We start from the raw sequence: 26,527 nt of genomic DNA on the forward strand, positions 1-26,527 counted from the left end.
TGCGATACCGTACAGGGGCTTAATAACACGAATAATTGTTCCGTTAGGGTATTTGCCTTGTAGTTCCGTGGGCAAATACGTAAGAATGGTCCGGAAAGCTTGGTCTGGGATTGCGGGTATGCCTGAGTGATATCACGGAGGGAGAGGGTTATGCCGTAGTTTTGAAGAAGTCCGGGGCAATAGCGAGGATGAGTCTCTGGCTAACGCGTTGAATTGTCGGAGATTGCGTCAGGAGGGTGGTCTTCTCAAAGTCGTTATGTCCTTGAATAACAAGTCGAGACTTTTCGTAGGGCTTAGTGTTGATTCCTTTGACTTCACGAACCATTCGAGAGCGAAAGATTCTATAGTTTCCATGACTCATTTGATCGTATCGTTCAAATTGGAATACACCGCGGCCAACGAGGTCAGTAATCTCTTTGTTATCGGATTCTTCGAAGGGGTCACCAGGAGAGGTGATTATGCCATCAGACCGTAGCTTGAGGAAAGAGCTTGTGCATCTTCCTCCTTTTGGGTCAAGAAGCTCTGGTCTACGGCTTGGGCCATCATGATCAAATCCTTTGGCTTGTTCTTTGATCCTGGTGGGCGTCCTCTCTGCGGGGGCGGGGGTTCGGGTCGGGCAGGCAGGTCCGTTAGGGTCTTAACGGGGTCTTGAGCCGGTTGTTCATTAAGATCTGAACGAATGCCTGAGGGTCTGTGTCGTGTGTAGGGTCGGAAAGAGTGGTATCATCACGCAGATACGGTTGTACAAGGGTCGATCGAAAGACTTGGGGCCGTTGACTGTGTCAATGGTGATGTTATGGGTATCAATCGATGCAATCTTGAAGGGTCCTTGCCAACCGTCTTTCTCTCCAAACGCGAACTTCACTTTGCAGCGGGAGGATAGCACTTCTGTCGTGCTCGGGCCGTTGCGTGCATGGAGGGCATCCTTAACTCGTCTTTCTGCCGAGAGTTGGCGGAGCATTTTCATCGCTTTCTGCATAGCTTCCGATCTTTTGAGGGTAGAAGCGGAAGGGGGCGAGTCTGTAGATACGCGAGGGTATGCGCCGAAAACAAGCAACGTAGGCACAAGACCGTCAGGTCCTGCCGTATCATTGATTGCTTTAACAGCCATTTGAAGGACTGTTTCGGCGGAAGTGGTGTGGCCAATCTCAGCATGGAGGATGTTAAAGGCGCGTCGGAGGGTGCGTGATAGCGTTCAATCTTTCCAATGGACCAATGCGTCTCAACAGGTACTTGAGAGCATTTGATTCCCATAATCTTTGCTTCGTTCCGGAATTCGAGAGAAGCAAAGTTAGTTCCTGCATCATGACGGAGGGTATCAGGAGGTCCAAGATACGTGTCGATCCAGAGGGTCCGGAGGGTCTCCCATGTATCTTTAGCTGACATTGACGGTAAAAATCTGGCTCCTTGGAAAGCAGTAGCTGAGTCCACAACGTGTAGAACAGGGCGTTGTGGTGTTCCTAGGTGCATCACATCAACGATGATTTCGTAGTTGAACTCTTGATCATCGTTAAGGGTGAACTTGAAGCGGCGTGGGGCTTGTGAGTGCATTTGACAGTGGTGACAGAACTTAGAGATAGTCTCTAATGTGTCTATCGAGACGTCACTGTGCCCGGCTTGCTTCAAGAGGTGATGGAGCCTAGGGACTGCTGGGTGTCCAAAGCGTCGGTGAAGTGTACGAATCTCTGTTTCCGTAAGAAACGAGATGGACTCTTCATCTTTCGTAAGGAAGAACCAGGGATGTCCCCATTTGCGTACGACTGGAATGCTTGTAGGGCGATTAGTACAATGATTAGTACAATTGATGGTATCTGTGATGTTGTTGAAATAGATACCAAGCCGGTCCATATCAGCAAGGCAGAGCAAAAAGGAGTTGGGGTTTGAAGGACGTGGAACGTGATCCTTCCGAGGGTGTGTTAAGGGCGACTGTGCCGAGGGAGTGGATGGCGTCGCTGTTGCCGAATTTGATGGAGGCCTGGCCGGATGTGGAGCTGTCGAGAGCTACAGAAGGGTCTTCTCGTTGTAGGGCGATGTACTGAGAGTATCCTGCTGTGGAAAATGTTGCTGCACCTGTGTCGATCATGATACCTTGGAATCTATCCCTTGAATAGCGATCTTCAATAATAAATTGCGAGGCTGGAACAACGGTTTGATCCGTCTGATAGACGTCTTCTCCTGTGATCAAATGATTGAATGCCTGTTGACAGAGCATTTGGCTTGCTTGCCATTGTTCCGGGTGATCGTTGGTGCTATTGTCATGTTCTTCCCATGTATCTTCAGTGTCATCAAAGCTGCTCATCTCATGACCTTCGTAGTCTAGAATATAGCCTCCGATGTCCGTGAGTTGTACACCTATGAAGTGACATTGAGTGATATGTTGGTCCTTGGCCTTTGCCGTTCATCCGTAGAGTGTTTAGTTGACCAACAGCCTTCTTGTCCACAAACAAAACACTTCTTCGTCCAGTTTCGGTTACTGTAGCTATGATTGTAGTTACTACGGCTTTGAGGCCGGTAGTTTCCACGGTTGTAGCTTTGTCTGTATCCGCGGCTGGGTCGTTGACCTGAATATCCGTATCTACCTCGAGAGCGGTTGTTATTGTATCGACGGTCGAGGTAGTACTGATGGTGTGGATCGTTATGATCAAATGATCCAGCAAAGTCAAGGGAAATTGAGAAGTTGTTATGAGGGCAAGATGGGTTTCAACGGATGCACGAAGATCTGCAAGAAGGTGCTCGACGTTATCGGCGGGTTTGAAAAGAGCGTATTGGAGTTCGGGTACTCCACGGCATGCTTTCATAAGCGTTGTACGCAGTTGGAGGTCTCCTGCGTACTCCCTGCCAAGGGCTCGTTGGCAGAGCTGAAGCTTATCAAAGAGGATTTGAAGCACTTCGTGGGGTCTTCGAAGCATCTTGGGCACGGATGGAGTTAAAGGTTATTGTTGTCCAGTCAGTATGGTAGTGGACATGGTTGACTTCCGTGTCAAAGTGTTGTTTGAAGATATCATACGCTTGTCGGAACGTCGTAGCCCATGTGATCTTATCAAGATAGAATCTTTGGGCTCTTCCATCAAGGATCCGGGAAAGAGTGCGTGAAATTGTGACGGTTTCACTTGGATATGAGAGCAGTTGCTTAAGAAGAGGCGGAGCTTATCATCAAGGAGATCGTACGGCTCTCCTGTGTAGTTCCGATCTTTGTTCCAGGTCTTCATAAACTTCTGCTGGATGTCGCTATCGACGATAGCGTTCGGGATGTTATCCGGGAGATTCATGTATTCTCCAAAGGTTGCAGGGCCGGATAAGTGTTCGGGGATGGGGTTGGTGACGGGTTGGACGAGATCGGGGTTCTGGAAGCGGTAGGAAGTCGGATGAATAGTAAGAGAGGTCGGAGCAGGTTTATCTTGGATAGTCGGAGCAGGAGTAGGTGCGTTAGGAGGGCTCGTTAGGGTCTTAATAGGTTGTGGTTCGTTAAGACCTTGATGAGGTGCTGCTAAGGGCGTAACTGATGGTGAAGGAGGTTGAGACGGATGGGGATTAGTGGAAGCATTTGATCCTAGTAATGCTGTCTGCCTCCTGAAGGCAGCAGTCCTCTCATCAAACACCATCTCCGTAAACTCCTGCTCTGGCCAGGTTTGTGGGTTCTCGATAGTTTGTAATATGAGAAATTGTGTTGCGAATTTCCCCTTTGTGAACCTGTGTAGATACCTCTTTTCCTTAGTAGTTTCCTGAGGGCTCTCTTGTATTCATTCGGGGCGCGGTCCCATGTGTCTTCGGTCCATTCTTCAAAATGCTGTTGGAAGTAACCAAGGAGGTCGTATCCTTGATCACTGCCAGATTGAACGATGAATATGAACTTTGCCACATATGTCGTTACTGCGATCTTGTCCTTTTCGTCGTGTGTGATATCGTTGTCCCAAAGGTCGATATTAATTTGTCGGAATGCGGATGCTTGGATGTCTAGTGCCTGCATCTGGTCGCATATTTCTTCGAGCTGGGCTTCTGGGGACATAGCTCGGGCGGTCGGGGCTATCGTGATCAAATGAATGAGACGATGTGGGGTTCGTATTGGTCTCTTCGTATACGAGTTGTCGCTAATAGGAGGTCGAGCGTCGCGTACTAAGTAGGTCGTTCGCGGCCAGACTGAACTGACGGGGATCTTGCTACTTAACGTCAAGGGTCGAACGTTCTTACTAGTTGTTTGCGATGTGGTCGCCTGTCGATTCCGGTGCTCACGGCTAGGCAAACTAGCGGGCGATCGTAATCAACAGTTGGAAGGACTCTCGCGCGGCTGGGCAAACCAGCGGGAGATTCCTTGTTCTTAGCACAAATAACCTTCTTCTGAGCGCTACTCAGGGCCACAGTAAAGTGACGCGGACTATAGCACCTTCGAAGGTTGAGGAATTTGTCTCTTCTACTTAGCTGTCTGTGACGGGCGTGGGCCGGTCACTGATCAGTGTGGGTAGGCACCTGCGGCAGCTGCTGCAATGAGACGGTACTAGGGTTAACCTGATGTTGTATTCGTCTTGATTCTCTATCTAAGGAGGCAGAGGCCAGCGTGGAGAAAGGGGGCACGCTGCCCTCAGCCGCACACGTGACCGTACGGGTCACGTGCCAACCATGGTTGGTCACACCACTAGATAGATACATTCCTACAGATAGCCCATTTTTTGGTTGGAATACTACATTTCAAGCACATATTAAGCTCGGCAACCCATATTCTGGATATATAATATAATAATTATACCGCTGTACAGCCCCCAGCAAGCTGATTCGAAAAACGCGTTCAGATCCTCAACATCTCAATACTGCGCGAACAATTGGAGTGACACGAATCGAGTCAGCTCGCGATTTGGAGGCTGTTAGGGACTTATCTACTCCTCGAGCCCAATATGACTGCTACTTGTTTGTCCATACAAATTAGCCGATCAGGAAGTACCCGAAAAATCTGCATGATAAGGATATATTGTGCCAACTAGCCGCGTTCAGACGCGTTATTTCCGCTCAGTTGACCACCTGTTAATTCTACTGCTGTCGGAAAGACAGGGTCGTCAGCCCATCCACCTTTGCCTGCGTGGCGCAACGGTCTTCGCGACAACTGCCACGACATTATTTTACCACGACCTCGCCTAATTCCTGCTTCGATATTCCGACAGCGGCTTCGGATCAGCCCCCGAATCAACGCCCTGACCGACGACCTATCCTACCCGTTCAACCCCGACTCCTTGACACTTTATTGTGGTTTATTTGGTGTCGTTCCGACTACCTGTGTCGCGTCCATTCTCGAGCCTTTCAGCCAAGATCAGGTAAAACTTCATTACTCTCCAATCTACCCTCCTTATTTAATTACCTTACGAGTGGATAGCTAATTATAACATGATACGTAGTATGGCCCTGCTGAAACAAAAACATCTGCCGCAGCGAATTTCTTTGCTCCAAGGACCCGGCGTAAATTGCCAACGCAGAATTATGCCCGCATCGAACGTCCTCAATTCAACCTCGGAATCCCGCGCGCGCGCTGATTCTAGCGCAACTCCGGCTCCTTCCTCTCCTCTTCCAACTGGCGAAGATACAATTGTCTGCGCGCCCCCGGGTCATCCTGACTGTGAGTCAGATGATGACATGCCCGACGCGGATACACCAGAGCCGCCATTGAACAGTAGTCATATGACGCTCGCAGAGAAAGCCGGACTTATCAAGAAGTGGGCCGACAACAAACAAAAGCATGTTCGCAAGAAGAGAGACAAGAACAGCCACGTCTATTGGTATATGCAGAGGAAGCTATAGACAGAAGCTTTTACTCAGAGGATAAGGATGGGCCGAAGATCTTCCAAGAGTTCCGGTGGACTTGTATAGAGTGCCTTCAAAATCCCAATACTCTTCGGAAGAGATTCCAGGTCCTCGAATCGAACCGCCGAGGGTTACCTCTGGCATGGGAGACCATTTAAAAATCCACGGTATTACGAAGGAATCTCACCACGCTCGAATTAATGGATACGGCCGCGCCATTGGTGGAGGAGATTATACAGAGGCAGACGCATGGAGCGGTCGACCTAGGCAGAGAGCAAGACTCACGGCAAAGGAGTCTATCCGCCGGTGGTTTGTAAAACACCGACAACCCTTCTCTGTTGTCGAGACTCCTGCTTTTCAAGAGATGTTCTTGGCTCACAACACAACATGTGTGTACAGGAGTCGTATAACGTTACGCAATCATATATATACAGACTTTGTCGAACGCAGGAGAAGCTGAAGATTGAGCTTGAGTACAATTGTGCCACCATCTCGTTCACCCTTGATATCTGGACAGCACCGAATCGGGTGCCCATTTTCGCCATTATTGCGCACTGGATTACACCGGAGTTTGAGGAGAGAGAAGTTATTGAGTTTATTGAGCTCAAAAGATCTCACACTGGCAAACAATTAGCTGAGATAGTTGAGAGGACGCTTGAGGAGCTCAGGCTCAAGCCTAAGCTTCTCGCCATTACGGAGACAACGCCGTCAAGAACGGCACGCTCTGTCAGTCTTTGTACGATTCTCTCAAGACCAAATTCGACGACAAGGTGAGCCCAATAGGGAGGCCCGCATGCGCTTTCACGGCAGGAAGAGTTGGATCCGCTGTCTAGCTCATATTACCTCGCTCATTTGTGAGGGCGTCTTGCAAGATCTCAAAGCAGGCACAGCGAAGGAAGCCAAGAAGATGCTTGACAAGTGGGACGAAGAGAATAAAAGCAACAACTACACCATTCCGGGAGACTCTAGTCGAAGTGGGATTGCCAAAATCCGCCTCCTCAATCTCTGGATGTTGAGATCCGGGTCTAGGGAGCAAGACTTCAAAAGCATGCCGCGCACGCACTACCGGAAGCCAACCTACGATGTCGACACTCGCTGGAATTCGGCCTACGACATGATTGACCAATTCCTCGAGCTTGAGGCAGAGTATACTGAGTTCGTTGATACTCACCCGCAAGTCAAGTGCCTCCTGCCCTTATCAGAAGAGATTGTCGCTCTCTATCAACTGCGGAAGGTTCTGAAGCCGTTTAAAGACCACACTCTGAAAGTCTCCGAAGTTATGCCGCCGATCTCACAAAGTCTCGATATCTATTGGGATTTGGAAGCTCTCCTTGATGATGTAGTCGAAGGAGTTGGCGACTTTACAGACCTTGATATGTCCATTCGAGACGCCTTCTCGAAGGGCAAAGCAAAACACGTTACTTATATGAAGAAGCTTGACGATCAAATGATGCTATTCGCAGCTCACATCCTGGATCCGCGTTATAAAACTCACCAATTGGAAATGATGATACCGGATCAATACTCTGAGATTATGGCTAAGTCCCTGCACATAGAAATGGGCACCCCCCTGTTTTGGGCACCCAAGATGGGTGCCCAACCTAAACGGCTGCGTCAACTTCAACAGCAAATTTCACCGCGGAAACGCATCCAATCTGCTAAAAAATTGACGCATGTGTCTTCAAGCCACTACTGATGAAATATACAGAGTCTGACATTCACAGCGCCCTTGAGGCAATCGCCAATGGCGGATCCGCCAAGAAGGCTGCTCGCGATTGGGGCGTCCTGAGGGCAACTCTTTACAATCGCATGCATGGTCACGAATGCAGAAAGGATGCATTTTCTGCTCTTCAGAGGCTTTCTCAGACACAGGAAAAGCAACTTACCGAATGGATTCTCATTCAGGACGCCTTGGGCCTTCCTCCCACTCACTCGCAGATCAGGCAGTTCGCGCAGCGCATGCTCGCCGTCAAAGGAGACCACACACCGCTCGGAAAACACTGGATGCAAGCATTTTTAAGACGAAATCCTGCAGTTCGGACCCAGAAGTGCCATCACAGAGACTCTGCGCGTGTCAACGGCGCTTCTACCGAGGTAATTCGGCCTTGGTTCAACAATTTCTTCCTTCCGAGATTCTGGCTATTAAGCCGGAGAACAGGTACAACATGGATGAAGCAGGCATCATGGAAGGACTTGGGGAGAATGGCCTGGTCGTTGGCAGTGCTGAAAACGATCTGTACAAAAGAAGACGCCTGGTTCTCGGGTCTGGACGTCGTTCATCGAGTGCGTGTCCGCTGCCGGCACCTTCCTCCCTCCACTCGTCATTTTCAAGGGCAAATCGGTCCAGCAACAGTGGTTCCCAGAAGATCTCAGTACTTTTAGTGACTGGCAATTCACTGCGACAAAGAACGGCTGGACTTCGGACCAAACTGCGGTGGAGTGGCTCGAAAGGTGTTCATTCCAAGAACCCAGCCACCCGACCCTTCGGAGCGAAGACTGCTAGTATTGGACGGCCACGGAAGTCACGAGACGGTTGACTTCATGTATCTATGCTACCAGCATCAGATTCACCTTCTTTCTTACCTCCCCATACCTCTCATGTGCTGCAACCGCTCGATTTGTCTGTCTTCTCGCTCTTAAGCACTACTACCGCAAACAGGTCGGATTTCTCAGCCTCCTGACCGATTCAAGCCCAGTCGGCAAGCAAAACTTTCTTTCCTGCTACCAGAAAGCACGCGAGCAAGCGCTCACTGTGTCAAACATCAAGGGTGGCTGGAAAGCGACGGGTTTGTGGCCGGTGTCGATGGCGAAGCCACTTTGAGCCCTCTTCTGCTGGAGAACAGCAACAGACGCAAAAGAACGCGAAAAATGTGGCCAATGCATTCAATAGCCACTTACCCACCAGTGACTGGCAATCAGACACATCCCAGATTGCGTGGTCGACCCCGAGGCGCTCGCAAGATCTGAAGGTTCAGGTAGTTCAATTCAACCAGCTAGACGACGACGTGCCCACGAAGAGATTGCTGTTCAGGAAGATCACAAAGGGTTTGACGAGAAGGATGGCCTTTTAGCAAAAGCTCAATTGCAGATTCAGGCACTGGAAACACAATTGGCGGCCGTCAAGCCGAAAAAGGAAGAGGGTGGTCACGAGCCCGAATTCGAGGTTCGCCAATATTGAGGCAATACGACGGGCGCAGGAGGAGGTGAACGCAGCTGAGAATGAAGAATCTGATGAAACCGAAGCTGAGGTTTCAGAAATAGGTGACGATTGTATCGTAGTGCACGGTGGTGGGCAGTGAGAAGGGATTGAATTAATGGTGTTGAAAATGGTCGTGATTTTTTTGGGGTGCCCAAAACAGGGGGGTGCCCATTTCTATGTGCAGGGACTTAAAGTCAAGAAGTATTTCAAAACGGAGTGGCCGGAGCTAGCAGCATTGAATGCCACAAACTCAACTATGAGCCAATCCAGACCAGCTGAGCGTCCTCAAGGAGTCTCCATTGCGCAATGGAGAGCCATCCAAATGAAGAAGGCGAGGAGGCGGAGACGGGCGCGGCGATCCCTATTTCGGAGCTTGAACGGTGGCTTGCAGCTCCTCGAATAGAGTTCGACGAGTCTATTGCAAAGTCTCCAGACTTCCTACTGAAGTGGTGGAAAGAACACAAGGTCGAGTGGCCACTTTTGGCTGCGGCGGCGCGTGATCTTCTCTCTGTCTCTGGCTCTGAAGTTGACGTGGAACGCCTCTTCAGCGGTTGTAGAGACGAATTCGGTATCCGCCGTCACGCCTTGAAGGCAGATACGGTGCGAGTACTAACACTTTTACGGAGTGCTTATACTCAGGAAGATAAGATCGATCAGGCGTTGATCAAGGCGGCCATGGAGTATGACATCCTGCCCTTTGCCAATAGTATTATTTGGAGACCAGACCACATTCCGGGCAAGCTGGAAGATGGTATGTATGGATATACCCTCATTATATATGTAGGTATATGCTAATCTGTGTTCAGGCGAGAATCCTCCTCAACCTCTTCCTCCCACCGAGGCTCCCACCGTACCCCCCTTCCCCCAAACCTCCTGCATCCCAAGCCGATAAGTCTGCGATATCAACCCCCCTGTCTAGATACAATGGAGGCTTCGGAGGATTGGGGCTCTAAGAGTGTAGCCGTGTACAGTGGCGGATTCGAACGCGTTGTACCGACGTATTTTGAGGATTCGGCAGAGCTTTGAAAGTGCTTATTTTCAGTCGATTTGCCTAGGACAGGCGGATCAGTATTTATGTAAGTTAATTTTTGTAGTATTCGGGATTATCGACTTCTTAGAAGGCTATAACTTAAAACTATATACTACTTATTGGCGTTTTTGAGGCATCTTTGCAATCGCTCAGGTACACACCAAATTCACTTCGTTTAGGGATCCTTCAAACCATTCATGAATGGCCTGAATTGGCCCAAACCCAACTTGAATCGCGAAAATTGGAGCTTGAAGATTTTGAATCAAGATCCAAAAAATTCAATTCATTTGATTCATCCTTCATTCAAAATCTTCAAAATCTTCACCTTCGTCTATCACCCCTAGGAAGAACTGGCTCACGCGCTTCGTACAGCGCCACGACGCACTTATGTCGAAATACCTACGAAAATACGACTACCAACGGGCGTAATGCGAAGACCCAGAGGAAATCGGCAAGTGGTTTAGCCTCGTACGAGCGACAATTGCGAAATATGGTATTGCAGCAGAGGACATCTACAACTTTGACGAAACGGGATTTCAGATGGGGGTGATCGCAACTGCCAAGGTCGTCACACAAACAAAGCCGTCGACGTCAAAGCACCCAACAGCGATTCGTACCAAGTCAGGTCGCCCAAAGGTCGTCCAACCAGGAGATCGGAATTGGGTAACGGTCATCGAAGGAGTCAATGTCACTGGCTGGGCCTTGCCGTCTACGATCATCTTCGAAGGCAAAGTCCACCAATCGACCTGGTACCGGACAGGAATCCCGCCCAATTGGGTCATTGGTGTCAGTGAGAATGGCTGGACGAACAACGAACTTGGGTTTAAGTGGTCGACGGAGGTCTTCGACAAGCACTCACGCGGTCGCGCGGTCGGGAAGTATCGACTTCTCCTTCTTGACGGTCACGGCAGCCATTTTACTCCAGAGTTCGATGACTTCTGCAAGAAGAATTCAATCATCTGGCTTTTCTATCCACCACACTCAACGCATCTTTTGCAAGCTCTCGATTTTGGATGCTTTTCAGCGCTCAAAAACTCATACGGTCGGCTTGTCCAAGAGAAGGTAGAACTGGGGACTTTTCGCATCGACAAAACAGACTTTCTAGTCCTCTATCACCAAGCCCATCGGATAACATTTACAGAGAAGACAATTAAGAATGCATTTGAGGCTGTCGGAATTGTCCCGTACAATCCACAGAAGGTCCTTTCCCGACTGAATGTCAGGACACCAAGTCCTCTACTTCAGCCAACTACCCTCGACCCTGTCACGCGCCTAAAGTGCTTGACCACGGTAGATGGCTGGTTGATTCCAACCACTGGCTGGAGTGACTTTTCCAGGGAAAAGCACGGGGCTGGGAGGCCTCTCGTGGTTATAAAAGTAGGGTTGCATAGCACCTGATGGAGCTCGTCAGAGATCAATGAATTGAATGATTGACCCCCGTTCCTCACTCTCTGTTTAGTTGTGTGTGCGCCTTACAACCCCCAAGGCTCGGGAAGCCAACGCTTAGCCAAAACGCCCCACAACATTACTGAGCTAGAGGCACAAGCCAAGGCTCTTCAGAAACAGGTCGTACGAGGGCAGCGCATGAATAAGCCAGCCCAACCGACCAGGCAGTGCGTTACTTGGTCAAGGGATGCCAAATGGCGATGCACGGCGCAGCCCTTCTTTCGGAGGAAAATGAGCGACTCGAAGCGAAACCAAAGGCAGAGGAGAAAGAGGATATGCGACGCTCATATGTAGCTCATGGGGGTGTTCTAGCGGTGGAGAAAGGTCTTCGGCTTGCAGAAGAGAGGGCGAATGGCGTCGAGGGGTCAGGGGCGCGGTCTGGCGCGACCAGGAAAACCGGCGCACAACGGCTCTGCAGTATGTGCAAATTGCCCGGGCATAATGTCAGATCATGCCCGGGAATTAAGGATTCCATTAATGTAATTATTTAGTTGATTATTGTTGGAAGAGACTCGTAGTCTCTAGAAGGTTCTATGATCATGTCGACATTTGTCAGCTATGTCTATATAAGACCTAGCCTTCCACTCCTTCTGTAGCTAGAGATATCATAATCAACAGATCATTCATTTCGTCTTTCCTAGTCCACGGGTGTGGACAACAATTATTGATTTGTAGTGTGTTCCGCGGCGGTGAGAATTAGGAACGGTTGAGATTTGGGCAGGGTACTGACCCACTAGGTGGTGTGGCCCACTAGGTGGTGAAGTACGTTATCCCTAACAACTATGAATGCAAGAGCCTTGTCTTCAAGGCCATAGCTAGATAGATCATAACTACCAAAATGCCAACTTCTTACTACCATTTAGATAGAAAAACAAGAGTCTGTTGATGCCCGGGTTGGCCCTACGTTGTGCGCTGCATGGACCGGGCGACGCTGTCACACAGGAGATATCAGCGCTGCAGGATCGACGCTCCCTGCTTACTGCCTGGCGGGCAGTAGACACTAGGCGAGCTGCTGCCTGCAGGCAGCAGCTCCATTCACTCCTACAACTGATGTATTTAAGGATTGATTATTCCCACTCATTAGATAGGAACAAGAGTCTTCCAGTCCCTGATCTTTATGCTCACTTGCTCATCCTCCGTGCGATACCCTAACCATTGAACACGGTTAAATCTGAGTTGCTGTTTACTTGAGCATGGCAAAGCCTTCGACCCTTCTGGTTCATCTCCCAAAGCTCTGCCCCGTCGAGGGTGATCACCGACCCGCTGCCTGTGGTTGCTTTGCAGCTGGTGAGGTTAAAAGCAGAGAACGATGGGAATGGTTGAACTGTGATGCCGGGGTCCTCTGCAATCCACTCCGCGGTCTTCTGGCAGAGAGACCCGTTCTGTGATACAGGATTGAATGTTTGGGACTCGCCCGTGGAGAGATTATCGATGCAACTGAAGAATGAGCTTTCAGAGAGCAGTTTCAGATTCAGAGGTTTGAGTGACATACATAGTCCCAGTTTTCGAGGATGTGGCTTCTACACTCACGTACACCACATCGCCAACATGGACTGTAAAGTTTTCCGTAAGAACAAGACTCCATTTCGGAATGGACCCATAGATTCGGAATAGTTACTTACTAGACATGTTGGGATACACTGGACCAGCGGGATAGAACTCGTACCACGCAAATGCACCCACCGTGCCATTAGTAATCTTGTAATAGTATTCAAGTCAGATCAACCATTATATTCACGCCACCGTTGCATGTGTGAAAGGCCTCTAGTGAGTCGATTCAACTGAAGCGGCTTGCCCGTTACAGCATGTCAGAACCGTATCATTGGCGATAGAAGGGATTGATTCTTCCGTAATAGAGGTATTCATAGCTGAAATAAGTCTGATGAAGAAGAGTCGCAGTAGTCCACTTACAGTGGTACCAGTTCCACCTTGCAAAAGGACTTCGCAAGGAGATACGCCGTCAATTCCAACCCATTGATAGAACCAATACTGATCAGTCGATAAGTTTCCATTGGGAATCGAAACAGATGGTACTGTCCATGTTCCCTTGACAAAGGTCACTTGGTTAGAGTATTGAACGGCACCGCACCAGTTCAAGCTTGAGTGGTCCCGCCTAAACAATGAAGCTGTAGCAAGTGAAGTCATGGGTCGTTTTGCACCTGACGTAACGTAACCGCTGATGACGCCAACTAGAATCATAGCCATACACGCGAAGGCTCTTGGGGACGGCATATTGACAGGCAAAGAGTGTCTCTTAGCAAGGTGAAACTGAGATGTGGTAAATCAAGTCAGAAGAAACATGCCTAAGTATCGGGGTCTCTGGCGTCTTAAATATGTTTTTCTTCCTGATAGTCTACTAGTTCAGGTCTAAATGAGCCTGCCCAGGAAATCAGTATACGAGGCAGCCATCCTGAGCCAATTTTAGCCCTGTCTCTAAAAGGCAGCTCTTACCATTCTGTTGGGCAACAGAATTTGCGCTTGCGCTGGTTTCGGCAGGAGATAAATTGCCCTTGTCCACATGAATATTGTTGCTATAGAACAAGTTTGCCGTGGGTCGTCCTCCCCCATCAACGTACATTGACGTACGTTAGAGACATGGAGCCAGAAACATGCGGCATTGAGCGTTTTCACAGTCCGAAATCTCCATTTCACAGTGGTCTGACTCGAATTGATATCTTGTGCCAGGGCTTCCGCGTGTACTCCGTGTAGTCCAGACAAGCACCTTGGCAGCAAGCTTTCATTTATTGCGGTTCGCAAGCTGGTGGCATTGGGCCTACCGTTTCTGTTACCGTCTCTGAAAATTCAGAACTTAGGCTCAGAAGTCTATCGTAAAGAGTCATTCTGTCTCTCGGGCTAAGCATGGTGGCTGGACTGCGATCCCAGGATATCTGCCTGGGCGGTCTGGTGAGCCCTTAGGCACACAGGACAACCTCCTATTCCTGCCAGCGCACGCCAATAGACAAATCTGTAAAGTTAAAAGATCTTCAACATCAATTGCTTAACAAAGAAGGTAGTCGCAGTCACTATAGATCCTGATTCTGACCTTCCGATTCGGGCAGCCGCAACGTCCATGCTGCATATATTAAGTGTCGCATATCAAGCCTGCCTACTCATGAAGTGGCGATATTACTACGCAACGCCGCTGTTGCCTTCTAAGCAACAGCTAACTTAACTGACGCATATGATGCGAAGAACACTAGAACAGCAAGTAGGCCACTCAAGGCCGAATTCTCTACGCCTTATTTTATCCCCTCTTCCTCCATCACTTCTCATCTTCTCCTTGCTTTGCCTTGAGGAACGAAAGGACTTTATGCCCCACCCCCGGTTTTGCCCCTCGAAATCCCCGCTTCTGATTCGCTCGGTCGATTGGCTACGGTCATTTCGCCTTCGGTTGGGCCTTTCGCCTTCTGTTTGTCATGTCCTGGGGCATCTGATTCGCTTGTCCGTGCCCTGAGACTTCTGATTGCCCAGAATAATAAACCGCTTTCGCTTCTGGCCCGTTGAAAACCCCTTCCCATTCGCTTGTGCCGCCTGCTCCACCGGTCGCCCCGACCCAATTTTTCCCATTAGTAATGAAGTCCTTGCAAGGGTCGGGGGTGGGGCATAGCTAAGTTATTGGTGTCGCGCCCTCTTGGGTTAAGTTACCTACTGCTCACCGTCTCTGTCCCCCGCGCTCTCACCGAGCCTGTTGCACATCGCTTCCCGAACAGTTCTATCGCTCAGTTCCTCCAGCCTCGCTTGTGCGGCGGTCATCTCCCGGGGACCCGGTTTCCCACTAGGTCTCTCTCGCACTTTCGACACGAGCATGATGCCGTCCAGCGTCGGGCACCGTGACAGCTGCACGTATAGGCTGTACGGGTCGCACTGCGACGGGACGGCGCGTCCGCCGACGTTTGTCGTCCTCGTCCCCCGCAGCTCGAGCGCCACGCGCTCCAGCGTCCCCCCCTGCACCTTGTAATCCGTGCACGCGAAAGCGGCGGCGCACGGCAGGCCCTTTCGGCTGACGTCGTTCTGCTGCCACGGTCGCTTCCGTTGACACTGGATCCTGACGCTCATGGGCGTCAGCAGGATCGTGCCGGGCGGCATCCCGACGAAGTGGAAGTCCTTGGTCGTCTTCGACCCCAGTATTATCGCCGCCGGCGGCCCGAAGTGGATCGTCATGTCGGCCGAGATCCGATGCCCCGGTGCGCCTTGTCGACGATGACCTCCACCGCCGTGTAGCTAGCACCGTTCACCAGCTTCAGCCCCTGGTGGGTGTTGTGGTTCACGACGACCGGCATCCCCGGCACGAACATGAAGACGGCCGGCACCGGGATCGCGCTGTCGTCGCCCTGGTTCAGCATCATGATGGCCTCTTCCTCGGTCGGCAGGCCGTCCTTCCACTTGTGCTCGGAGAGGAAGATGCGCACCGTCGACCGCTGCTGGATCTGGAACGCCAGGCTCGCCTCCATGTTGAGGTTCCACCGATTCCTGTTGAGCGGCGTCACCACGGTGATGCCCGTCTCCCACGGGATCCGCCTGCCTTCCCGGTGGCACCTCGAGTTGAGGAGATCCAGGTCCGTGTGGTCCTGCACGCCCCCGCGGATCCGCTTCAGCAGCCGCTGCAGCTCCGGGTCGCCGGCGGCGCGCATCTGCTCGTCCAGCATGACGGCCGTCGTGAACCGCCTCCACAGCGCGTGCGCCTTGTCGTGCTGGTGGCGCTGCTCGGCCCTGAACGAGTTGTCCTCGTCCCACGAGACGGCCGCGCTCGGCAGCAGGATCGACCTCTCCTGGACCGGGCGGAACTGGTGGAAGTCCCCGCAGAAGAGGACGATGGGGATCCGCCGAAGTCCCGCTGCGATCCCCGCAGCTGGCAGATCCGCTCGTTGACGGCGTGCAGCGTCCGCGCGCCGAGCATGCTCACCTCGTCGATGACGAGCATGTCCTTATCCTGCCAGTCCATCCGAGACTGGCCGTTGACGAACCGCTCCGCCTGCCTCGGCAACCGCACGCCGTCGACGTCCTCGCCGTGTTCGCGCCCGGCCCTTGGTCCTTGGTGAAGCCGCAGGCCGAGTGGATGGTGATGCCGTTGACCCGCGCGGCGGCGGTCCCCGACGTCGCCGTGATCAGCAGGCGATGCGAGAGGTCCTTCGCGGCGAAGAGGCCCACGAGTGCTTCGATGACGCGCGACTTGCCGGTGCCGCCCTCGCCGCCGACGAACTGACAGAGCTGGCTGACGTCGCCTCCGTCTCCTGCCGCATCGAGTCCAGGTGGCGGCATATTATGGAGAAGGCAATCGCCTGCTTCTTGTTTAGCGTCAATCGTCTTGTCAAGTCTTTCCCGGCCTCGTGAAAGGAGGTGGATGGGCCGAGGCGGACTTCCATGCCGGCCTCCGCGTTACCTGCCCTCTCCTCGGTTTCCACTCGCGTCACCTGGACGTCTTCCTCCCCGAAGCCGGCGAGCACGCTCCGCTCCGCTGGCTGCTGCATCATTCCCGAAAGCTCCCGCGACCCCGCCGTGATCTGGTTCGCGCCGGTCGCGCTTCTAACGACATCGATCAGTCGCGTTGCGTTTCCGACGTTGTCGGACTGGTACGCGGATCCCGCCTCGCGGTCCGCCTCGCCCGGCCCCTCCCCATCCTCCCCAATCGCCAGGTGCGCCGGCCGGATCCCCGTCGCCGGACGACGCTGCCCATTGCTTGGCGTCTCGCTTTGCGTCCTCGGCGGACCGCCGGAGTAGTTGAACGTTATCGACGAGGCACGAGGTTCTTGGCGGAAGCCGCTCTCGTGCGCGCCTCCATATCTCGTTGATGTCGCCTCGCTCTTCGCTAAGAAAGGTCTCCACGGCGCGAATAGGGCAAGATGCTGCACGGCTGCTCTGTAGCGGCACGGTTAGTCACCGCGCGTTGGGACCGCTTTTCGACCGGCCATCCACCGCACCTACTTACCGGCGGTGGCATTGTTCCTCGTCGTCTTGCTCGAAATCCTTGCTAAGGTGGCCGTCAAGGCAGACGACGGCGTGCTTTCCTGGCCGCCTCAATACCTGCACCCAGTCTTTGCCGGCCACCCAGCCGCTCTCGAAAGGCACCTCTCCCCAGGCACCGGAGCACCCGTCCTTGCCGACGCGTTGGAGCCTGACGAGCGAAACATAGTCATATAGGCACAAGCCTCGTAGGACGTGTCCGCGATGATGGTACGCCTCGGCGAAGCTGATCCTCTCGCCTGCTTCCTCCACGGCGACCGACTCGTCCACGGACACGTCTGCGACCGCGGTGCCGCTCTCCTGCCGAAGGTGTCGCCAGCGCCTGGAGACGTGCCAGTAGAGCACCGACACGTTCAGGTACGCCCAGGCGCTGCTGCTCGTGAACTCGCTCGGGTATCCCAGGAGATGGGCGACGACCTCGACTTGCGACAGGGCGCGCTCCGTGAATATCCTGTTCGCCACTCTCATCAGAAACTGCCGCGTCTTATTATTCTTGGTTCCGTCGTCGCCGCCGACGACGCCATTTCCGGCATCCTCCCTGGCACCCGGCTGGCCACCTGCTGCGACGACGGGCAGCAGTTCCGCGGCCGCGGCGACGCGCTTCCACGTCGGGTCCTCTACCTTGGTCGCGTAATTCGTCACGTAATAGACGAGAGCCATGGTCTTCCGCTGCGTCGCTATGAAGGAGATGTCGTGGTTGTGGCGGAGCCCCACGGCGATGGCCTTGTTCCACCGATTCACCATGGGATGCGTCCTGCGGATCCGCAGCACGCCGTCCTGTGAGAGCGTCGTCTCCTCGACCAGCTTCCATGGCGCCTTGAAGCGACAGAGGTCGCCCCTTCGCCCCTTGTTGCCCAGGGAGTACTTGACGCATGTCGGGCTGTGGGTGTGGATCTGCGTCGCGCCGGCGCAGAAGTTGGCTTCCTCTTCGAATCCGGCCGAGAACTGCTCGGCACTGTCCAGCAGGGATGAGACGTCAGACGTCACCGAACGCTCCGCCTGCACGGCGCAGAAGCCTTCCTGGTCCAAGTCCTGCCTTCCGCGTCAGCCTGCGTCTTCTCGGCCCATGACAGCAACGCCCCTTGCTGTTACCTACCTCACAGAAGACGCTATCGACATAGCGGATGATTCGCTCACGGTACGCCGCCTGCTCCTCCCCGTGGGCGTCGGAAAGCATGGAGCTCAGGTGCGCGTTTCCGTGTAACCAGAGCAGCCCGTGGACGTGAAGGGATCCTCGTTCGTTGGTCTCCACGGCACCGTAGTAGTGGCCGATGCGCCCGAACACCGACTCCCCTGCATTTACGTAATGCTCGAAGAACAGCGTCATCTCCCGGTGGAAGAACATGGCTGAGCTCATCGGGTCGGAGACGGACAGCCTCACCCGTTTGAACGACATATCGAGGCTCCGCAGGAACTCCTCGGCCGCCTCAGGGTCGCGCGTGCGGTACGCTGCCAGTCGGAGCTTCACCGGGTTCGTGATGTCGTTTGGGTTGATCGTGAACCAGATCGCAGGCACGCCGTAGCGGACGATGAGCGCCAGGATCTTGTGCCGCATACTGAGACGGAGCTCTCGACATGGGCTGACGATAGCCATAGAGCGAGAGGCTCCTGAGAAGCTCTTTCACGCCGTCGTCGGTCGTCTTGCCTGTGCTCTCCAGCTCGGCTCTAGCTGCCGCTAACCCGTCTGCGGTCAGCGACCGTACGATGCGCTCCACCTTGCGGAAGTTCTTCCTCGTCACGCTCAGCATGCTGACGCGGCGGTTCCTCGACCGCACGCCCATGTTGAAGACGAGGAATGCGAAGATGTGGTGCGTCGCGAACCGGCCGCCGTGGCGTCGCAACACCGTGTCGGCCCACGTACGAAGGCTCATGTTCCGGGATGACAGGAGGTCCTGCGCCCCGCCTCCGCCGCCGCGCGCGTGTTGACCGAGCCTCTGCCCAACTGCGAGCTTGCTTCCTCGACCGGCCGCGGCCCTCCGACACCGAATGGTAATAGCGTGGGAAGGTCTTTGCGAAGAAAGAAGCTTCGAACGAGTCGGCGAATTCATCCCCGCGGCGGACATGGATGAATGGTTCAGGACCATCGACGTGCCCCGGCTGCCCCTTGCCGAGGATTCGACCCACGTCCTCGGGCCCGTACCGTCGTCGGCTGCGCCTTGGCGAACGGAATCGCATGCGAACCGCAGCTTGTCGACGTCGGCCACGTCGGGCGGTCCGTCCAACGCAAACATCCCTGACGAGGTCACCTCGTTGACCGTCTTCGCATTATCATCGGCCTCGCCGCAGCTCTGACCACGCACCTCGTCCACCTCGCTTGCCTCTGGCTCGCCGGCCTCGCGACTCGTCGTGCTTTCCCCCTTGGTTGAGCATGGCGAGGACTTCTTCGATCTCCACCGCCCCCTCGTCGTCCATGGCCCGCTCCGTGGGCGGCACGACGTGCGCCGTCCGCGTCTTCTCCCACGCCGACGGCTCGTTCCGCTCCAGGCGCTCGTACACCAACGGCGGCACCCCGTGGGCCGGGTCTCCCCAGCTCTCCATCTCTGCCGCGTCGATCTCGATCGCGGCGTAGTGGGGGTTGTTCCTCTTCAACCAGACAAGGGCTCTCTCGACGACTCGCCGCCTCACCGATAGGAGACTCGACAGATCGCTCGGTGTCGGCCTTAGCGCCCCCTGCCACGAGACGTGGATCTCGTCCATTACCTGGAAGAGAGGGGTGCGGCAGCACGTCCGTCGCCAGCTCTTGTACGTTGTTTGGGAACACCGTGATGTGGCCCTTGACGTGCTTGGGATACCTTAGCGTCTGCTTCTGGCCGCCTGAGACGTTGTACCTGGTTACGAATCCGTAGCACGAGTTCAGCGCGATCAGCTTCTCCTCCACCGGCGTCAGGCCCTTGAGCTCATCCGGGAACGTGTGCTCACAACCGAGACGTCTATGAAGCTGCGCCGCTGGCGACAGCACACCGCACGCCAAGCGTCGAGAACACTCTGCGCAAACCGGGACAGGCTCGCCCTCGCGGAAGCAACTCCGGCACGCAAATGGCGACCACCCAGCCTTAGGGATAGGACTTGACAACCACTGGTCCCATGCCACCTCCCTCAGCTCTTTTCTCGTGCGCTTCCGGTAGCACAGCATGCACGTCCGTATCGGCAGCGTGTCCACGTCGTGGAACGCCCGGTAGAAGCTCCGCACCGTTGATACCTTCCTCTCGTGCGGCACTGGTGTGCACCACGTTTGCTCGTTGGACAGCCTCTCCTTCGCGGCGAATTCCTCCCAAGGTGACGTAAGACGCCGGCCAAATCCTCCGCCTGTGACTCACGGCTCCTCTGCCTCCGATGGCCGCCTCGACTACGTTTCGCCTGGGGCTGGTCTCGGTCGGGCAGGCGGTTCCTCTTTCTCTGTTCCACGGGCTGCGCAGATATTGCCGCTGCCTCGTCTCGCCTCGGCCGATCTTGTTCTCCCGCCGCCGCCTGACGTGATGGCCGTGGTGTCAACTGTCCGGATGACTGCAAATATCCGGCTCCATCCTCCATCTCTCTAGCTTCGATTGGCTGGAGGGGGGATGCCCTGACGACTCCGGGCCAAGTCCCGACACTGGTTGCCGGCCGACCCGGTCCCGCCTGGCGTCCGCATCGCTGCAAATCTCCTGTCCCATCTTCTATTTCTCTAGGTTGGATTGGCCGAACGAGGGACTCCCGACAACTCGAGACGAGATCCCGACCCTGGTTGCCGGCCGATTCCGTCCTGCCTGGCGTGGTGGCCGTGGTGGCAGCCGTCCGGATGACTGCACATCTCCTGCTCCATCCCCACCTCCTAGATTGGCCGCCTCGAGTACGTTTCGTCAGTGGCTCGTCTCGGTCGGGTTGCCGGTTCCTCTTTCTCTGTTCCGCTGGCCGCGAAGATCTTGCCGCAGCCTCGTCTCGCCTCGGCCGGTCTTGTTCTCCCGCCGCTGCCTCCCCTGATGGCCGTGGTGGCAACCGTCCGGATGAGTGTGTATCTCCGGCTCCTCTTCCATCTCTTTCGGTTGGATCGGCTGAACGACGTACTCCTGACGACTACTCTGGGCGAGGTCCCGACCCTGATTGCCGGCCGACCCTGTCCCGCCTGGCGTCCGGGTGACTGCAAATCTCCCGCTCTGTATTTTATTTCTTTAGGTTGGATTGGCCTAATGAGGCGCTCCCTGACAACTCGAGACGAAACCCCGACACTGGTTGCCGGCCGATCCTGTGCTCCTGGGCGGCTTGAGTGTCCGTCGGGGCCCTTGGGCCTCGTCTGCGCACCACCCCTTCGCTTTCTAGTCGTGCCCCTCTGGACGCCCTCCACGACCCGGACGCACGATCCGCCCTCGTCCGAGGGAGGTATGTGTCCGGCCGCGCCCCTGATCCCTTTCGGCTGGATGGGTTGTTGCGGCAAGCGCTGGCTTACGTCCTCTGGCCGAGATCTTGTTAAACGTCGCGCTGCCTCTCCCTTTGCAGAGGCACCATCAACGCGCGCCGTATTTTTCGCGACCGACTGCCTCGCCGACTTCCCTGAGGCGACGCTCTTCGGGTGCTTCCGCTTGCTCTCCTGAGACCTCCCGGACATCGGCGCTTGCTTCGCCTCGATAGGCCGCAACCCAGGTGCCGGGCCCGCTTGACTTTCGCGGCCCAACGCCCGCTTCGGTCCTTCGTCCGTCGCGCTCGGTCTCGCCTTCGCAGTATTCCTCCTCGTAGCAGCGGCCGCTGCCCCGATGCACGACCCGGCCTCGCCAGAAGGACGATTGTGCCCGGCCACGTCCCTGATCCCTTTGGGCTGGATGGCCCGGGGCGACTGCAGGCTCGCCTCTCCCAGCCGAAATCCCATCCTGCTTGTCGGTCTCCCCTCCTCTGTTCCCCCCCGGCACCAGTTGTCCGCCTAACAAGACCCTTCAGAGTCATCCGTACGCCACCGATGAGTTGCCCAGGCCGAACGATCTCGTGGCCACCTCCGGCCGCGACGGAAGATCCCCTGCCGCTTAGGCATTCGTTTCGCCCAACCAAGACCCCTGGGGCGGGTGGTGCTTGCAGAGCAACTATGCCTGGTGCGCCTCTCTCGCCACTCCTAGCCCTCATCTCCTTCGCCAACGTGTGCCGCTGCGGTACGAGGTTGTCGGCCGCTCCCTCCAACACAGCGCCAACGGACGGCGTAAGACCCCGCCTAGCCGGCTCAGCAACTACCGACCCTATTGTGGCAGCGTCTGCTTCTATGCTTGGACACCTATCACGCGCGTTTATCGCTTCTGAGCGTCGCGCCCGCCCTCCCTTCGAGGAGGCGCCATTGACGTGCGTCGTCTTTTCCCGCGGCCAACCGCCTCGCCGACTTCCCTTGGGCAACGCTCTTTGAGTGCCTCTGCTTGTTCTCTTCGTGAGGCCTCCTCAGCCAGCGTTGCCTGCTTGGCTTCGATAGGCCGGAACCTAGGTACCGTATTAGCTTGGCTTTCATGGTCCGAGGCCCGCTTCGGCCCTTCGTCCGTTGCACTCAGTCTCCCGCCGTAATGCTCCTCGTCGCAGCAGCGGCCGCTGCCACCGTCGCTATTTCGCACCCTCTTGCCACCAACCCTGCCTCGCGGCTAGGATTCTCCCCATGCTGGTGCTTTCTTGACGGCTAGGCTCTGCAACCGTACGATGGATAGGGCTTTCGCTCGCGATATACGCTGGGATTGCCTTGCTTCCCGGCGATGGCGTTCCGCCGTATCGCCATTCTTCCTACCAGCGGTCTGTCTCCAGCAACCTTATAGTCTTTATAACTCGGGGACAACGCGGCAGTGCTTGTCCGGGACAGACCCCCCCTCCCCTTCTCCCCCCCCGCGGTTCCTAACTCCGCCGCCACGCGTCTTTCCCGGCGGACGGCCTCGACTAGCCCATGCGCAGGAGCTGACACCATAAAAATCTGCCTGGCGAGGTCTTCTCCTCCTCCTCGGTTCTCCTCCGCATCTTTCTATTTGGCCGTTGCAAATAGGCGGCCAAAGGAACATTGTGCTAATCTTTCTTTTTCCTCGGTATCTCTTAGTATTCCTGCTGCACCGAAAGTAGGAATGGCCCTCCCTTCAGCTCGCCCTCACCTATAACGGTTGCTTCCGGTCCCTCTTTCCCGACCTTCCCTATCAAGTGTAACCACGACCTTCCCTGCAACACCTCCCCGTGCGCTTTGTACGTGTTATATATTAGGTCGGTCTCTACCCCCCGCGAGGAGGGCAAACTAATTGGTGTACAACAGGGCGTGGAAAGGTATGACAAGGTTCCCTGTGCTGATCTTGCCTGCTTCATCCCCGCCCCTTATCTTCAGCCTTCTAAAACGCCCCCTGTTTATGTCCTTCCTTATTGATGTCCTCCTTTTGCATCAGGCCTCTGCTCTCCCAGGCCTGCTGGGCTTCCTCTGGACCTATCGGCAGGCTTATCTGCCGACAGCCCTAGCTTTCGGCCTCCTATGCCGCCAGCCCTGCCGGACACTTTAGTCCGCGCCGCCCTTGGTGCCTGATCGGAACCCAGCTACACGACACCACTACGCATCTCTTCAACGTCCGTTTACTTACAGCGGCAAGGCTCCTCGCCCTTCCCGGCGAATCTATGTCACCATTGATCTATCCCAAGTGCTTTCACGCTCGACTTCTTCCCTACTCCTTTCTTTCTTGACACTGAGCACTGGTCATTTTCGTGCGCGCGACTGGCCTATCGACCTGCGTTGCTGCACCATGTCTTCCTCTCTACCTCCCATCGATGTGCCCGCACCACACCTTCGAAAGCCGCTCGATAGCCAGAGGGCGCTGGCGGCGAGATGTCCATGGTGTTTTTCGTCCAGCCGGATTGCCCCGTTAGATTTGCCCACCAGGACGAGCACCGCATCAAGGGTCTTAACGCCGAGGCCATGGCCCGCGTCTTGCTGCCTCCGCCCGCCTGGCTGCTCGCGATGGGATATGCGCCCTCCGATCGGAGGCCGACGATTCCCGACATCCGTCTTCTTTAGTCTCAATCTCTCGATTTACGGCCAGCCTATTGATGCCTCAAAATGGACGGAAGAGTGGTTTTTCATGAATGGCCGCGTCCACCCCTACGCCCTTGCGTGGGAGATTGAGCAGCGCGACGGCCTGGAGTCCGACACGGGCGGCACCCTTCTCTATACGATGCCCGCCCTTGTCGTCCGCGACCAAGGCTACCAGCCGTAAGCCGTGCCCTGTTCCCTCGCAAGTGCCAACGAAAAGATACATAGCTAAGGTGGGCCTGAAGCGTTCTTCCTAGGCTCTTGGCCCCTATGGACGACTTCCCCTGCGTCCCGCCTATTGTTTCCTTTACCGGCCTTATCGTCGGCACCGGCCACTCCTTGCTCCGGCGGGACCTCCTGCCGGGTCTAGACGCCGCCCAGCTTAACTGTTGCGGCTTTGTCCGCCTTTCTACCTACGTCGCTCCTGGGATGCCCAATAAACTCCCTTCAAGGGCTTCCACCCTTCCAGGTCTTCGTCATCTTCCCTATTCGCGCTAACCCTGGGCCATCTTGTGTAAGAAGATGGCCGAGAGGCGGACTCTCAATTCCAACCCAACGTCCCTTTACTTGCACAGCCAAGGTCGCCGGCCTGCTCCGTCATGACGTTATGCTCTATCCCCAGGCTCCGACCGGGACAACGTCTTTATTGTCGTCCCGGATTCTTGGACATTTCTCGACAAGGCCGCCGCCGCCGTCACCCCAATGACACCACTTCTCTCTACACCACAGAGGCAGCAGGCGTCCTCCCCTTCCGCGGCCTTTCAGGACATGCGCGCTGCCTCTTTGTCTTTGGCCACCCCTGGCACCCTCCCGCTCAGCCCTCCACCTTTGGCTTCGGCTTCGCCCTCGACCGGCCCCCTTGGGCCGCCCGGGAAGCGATGTTGCCCCGAGCCTGCCGATACGCCGACGAAACGACCGCGGCTGCTGCATAAGGCCCCGGTGCCTTCGTCTTCCCTAACCCTGGCTCATCTGCCACCCAGTCGTTCTCTGTTTCGGCTGCCTCCTTGACATCTAAGCCGGATAGCCTAAACGGGTCATGTCTTGGGGACTCTTCCTCCATTCCATTGTCGCGCATGGCTTGGACTCGCCGGCCCGTCCACTCCGAAACCGTCCCTATCTAAGAAAGCTACCGAAACGGAATAACGATGCGAAACCATAAACTGCTACAGTTTCCTAAACGAGTAAGACAGTTAAATCTTATACTTTAAGTTAACCTACTCCTTAACCCTACCCTGGTTCTATCACTCTTTTTCACTCCGTCCTTAAGTCCCCCCTGTTCTTACTCCATCCTCAATCCTCACGTCTGCCCCTTTTTTTTCTTCCTTAAGTTTTTTTCCCTGTAGTCTTTCGTTCCTCAAGGCTCTTTGCGCAACCCCCGTTGGGTTGCCTCTCCTGTTTATTCACACGTATTGCTGCATGACATGACTGACAGCTTGGCGCCCAATCTTCTTCGCCCCCAATCACCCGTCGCGCGATGCAAGCTACTGCGGGAAAGATTTTTTCCGTGCCAGTGATGCCGCAACCACCACAAAACCTTGAAACATCAAACACACAGATAAATCCCCCTTTTCAGCCTCAAATTTCAACCACAAACTTTCGTTCCTCAAGGCTCTTTGCGCGAGCCCGAGGCGAGCCTTCTCCTGTACCCTGCGAGCCCTCTCCCCCCCCTCCCCCCCCACCAAAGTTTTTTCCCCCCGTCTTTCCCGCCTCCTGATTCGCTGGCGTTCCCGCTCTGGATTCGTCGGTGTTCCTGCTTTGCCTTGAGGAACGAGGAACGAGTGACGAAAGGTTCTTAGGGTTCCTCCCCGGGGAGAAAAAAAATGCCTTGAGGAACGAGGAACGAGTGACGAAAGGTTCTTAGGGTTCCTCCCCGGGGAGAAAAAAAATTCGCCATGCCTTGAGGAACGAAAGGCTCTTCTGGACGCGAAAAAAAACCCAAAAACTTCAAAACTCATTCACCCTCGAAAACCTCGGCTTCTAATTGGCCCAAAATTTCCTTCTTTCGTCTTAGCCCCTCCTTGCAAGCTTCCTTCTTTTATTGGTTGTTTGGTTGTGTTGCTTTAGCACGTTGTAGCACGTTGGCCGAGGTCCGAACCGCGACCTCTCCCGCATC

At 54.8% G+C, this 26,527-nt stretch overlaps 3 protein-coding genes across 3 annotated transcripts; 1 reads left to right on the plus strand and 2 right to left on the minus strand.

The window, feature by feature from the left end:
- Positions 1–9,289: 9,289 nt before the first annotated feature.
- HRG_07173 (uncharacterized protein) lies at positions 9,290–9,875 on the plus strand (the record flags this gene model as incomplete). Its single annotated transcript, XM_044865644.1, has 3 exons — positions 9,290–9,583; positions 9,623–9,734; positions 9,790–9,875. The coding sequence occupies 3 exons, from the start codon at positions 9,290–9,292 to the stop codon at positions 9,873–9,875; spliced, it is 492 nt and encodes a 163-aa protein (XP_044719606.1).
- Positions 9,876–12,607: 2,732 nt separating this feature from the next.
- On the minus strand, positions 12,608–13,691 carry HRG_07174 (peptidase a4 family domain-containing protein; the record flags this gene model as incomplete). The annotated part of the gene is made up of 4 exons (XM_044865645.1): positions 12,608–12,896; positions 12,952–13,012; positions 13,082–13,157; positions 13,371–13,691. The coding sequence occupies 4 exons, from the start codon at positions 13,689–13,691 to the stop codon at positions 12,608–12,610; spliced, it is 747 nt and encodes a 248-aa protein (XP_044719607.1).
- A 1,925-nt stretch (positions 13,692–15,616) lies between these two features.
- HRG_07175 (Arrestin-lik) lies at positions 15,617–20,553 on the minus strand (the record flags this gene model as incomplete). Its single annotated transcript, XM_044865646.1, has 11 exons — positions 15,617–16,293; positions 16,424–16,738; positions 16,840–17,315; positions 17,386–18,452; positions 18,517–18,976; positions 19,101–19,169; positions 19,602–19,653; positions 19,721–20,120; positions 20,167–20,202; positions 20,257–20,358; positions 20,416–20,553. The coding sequence occupies 11 exons, from the start codon at positions 20,551–20,553 to the stop codon at positions 15,617–15,619; spliced, it is 3,792 nt and encodes a 1,263-aa protein (XP_044719608.1).
- Positions 20,554–26,527: the final 5,974 nt, after the last annotated feature.

Source organism: Hirsutella rhossiliensis (assembly GCF_020360975.1).
Source record: "Hirsutella rhossiliensis strain HR02 chromosome Unknown scaffold00007, whole genome shotgun sequence".
In the NCBI taxonomy this organism is placed as follows: Eukaryota; Fungi; Ascomycota; class Sordariomycetes; order Hypocreales; family Ophiocordycipitaceae; genus Hirsutella; species Hirsutella rhossiliensis.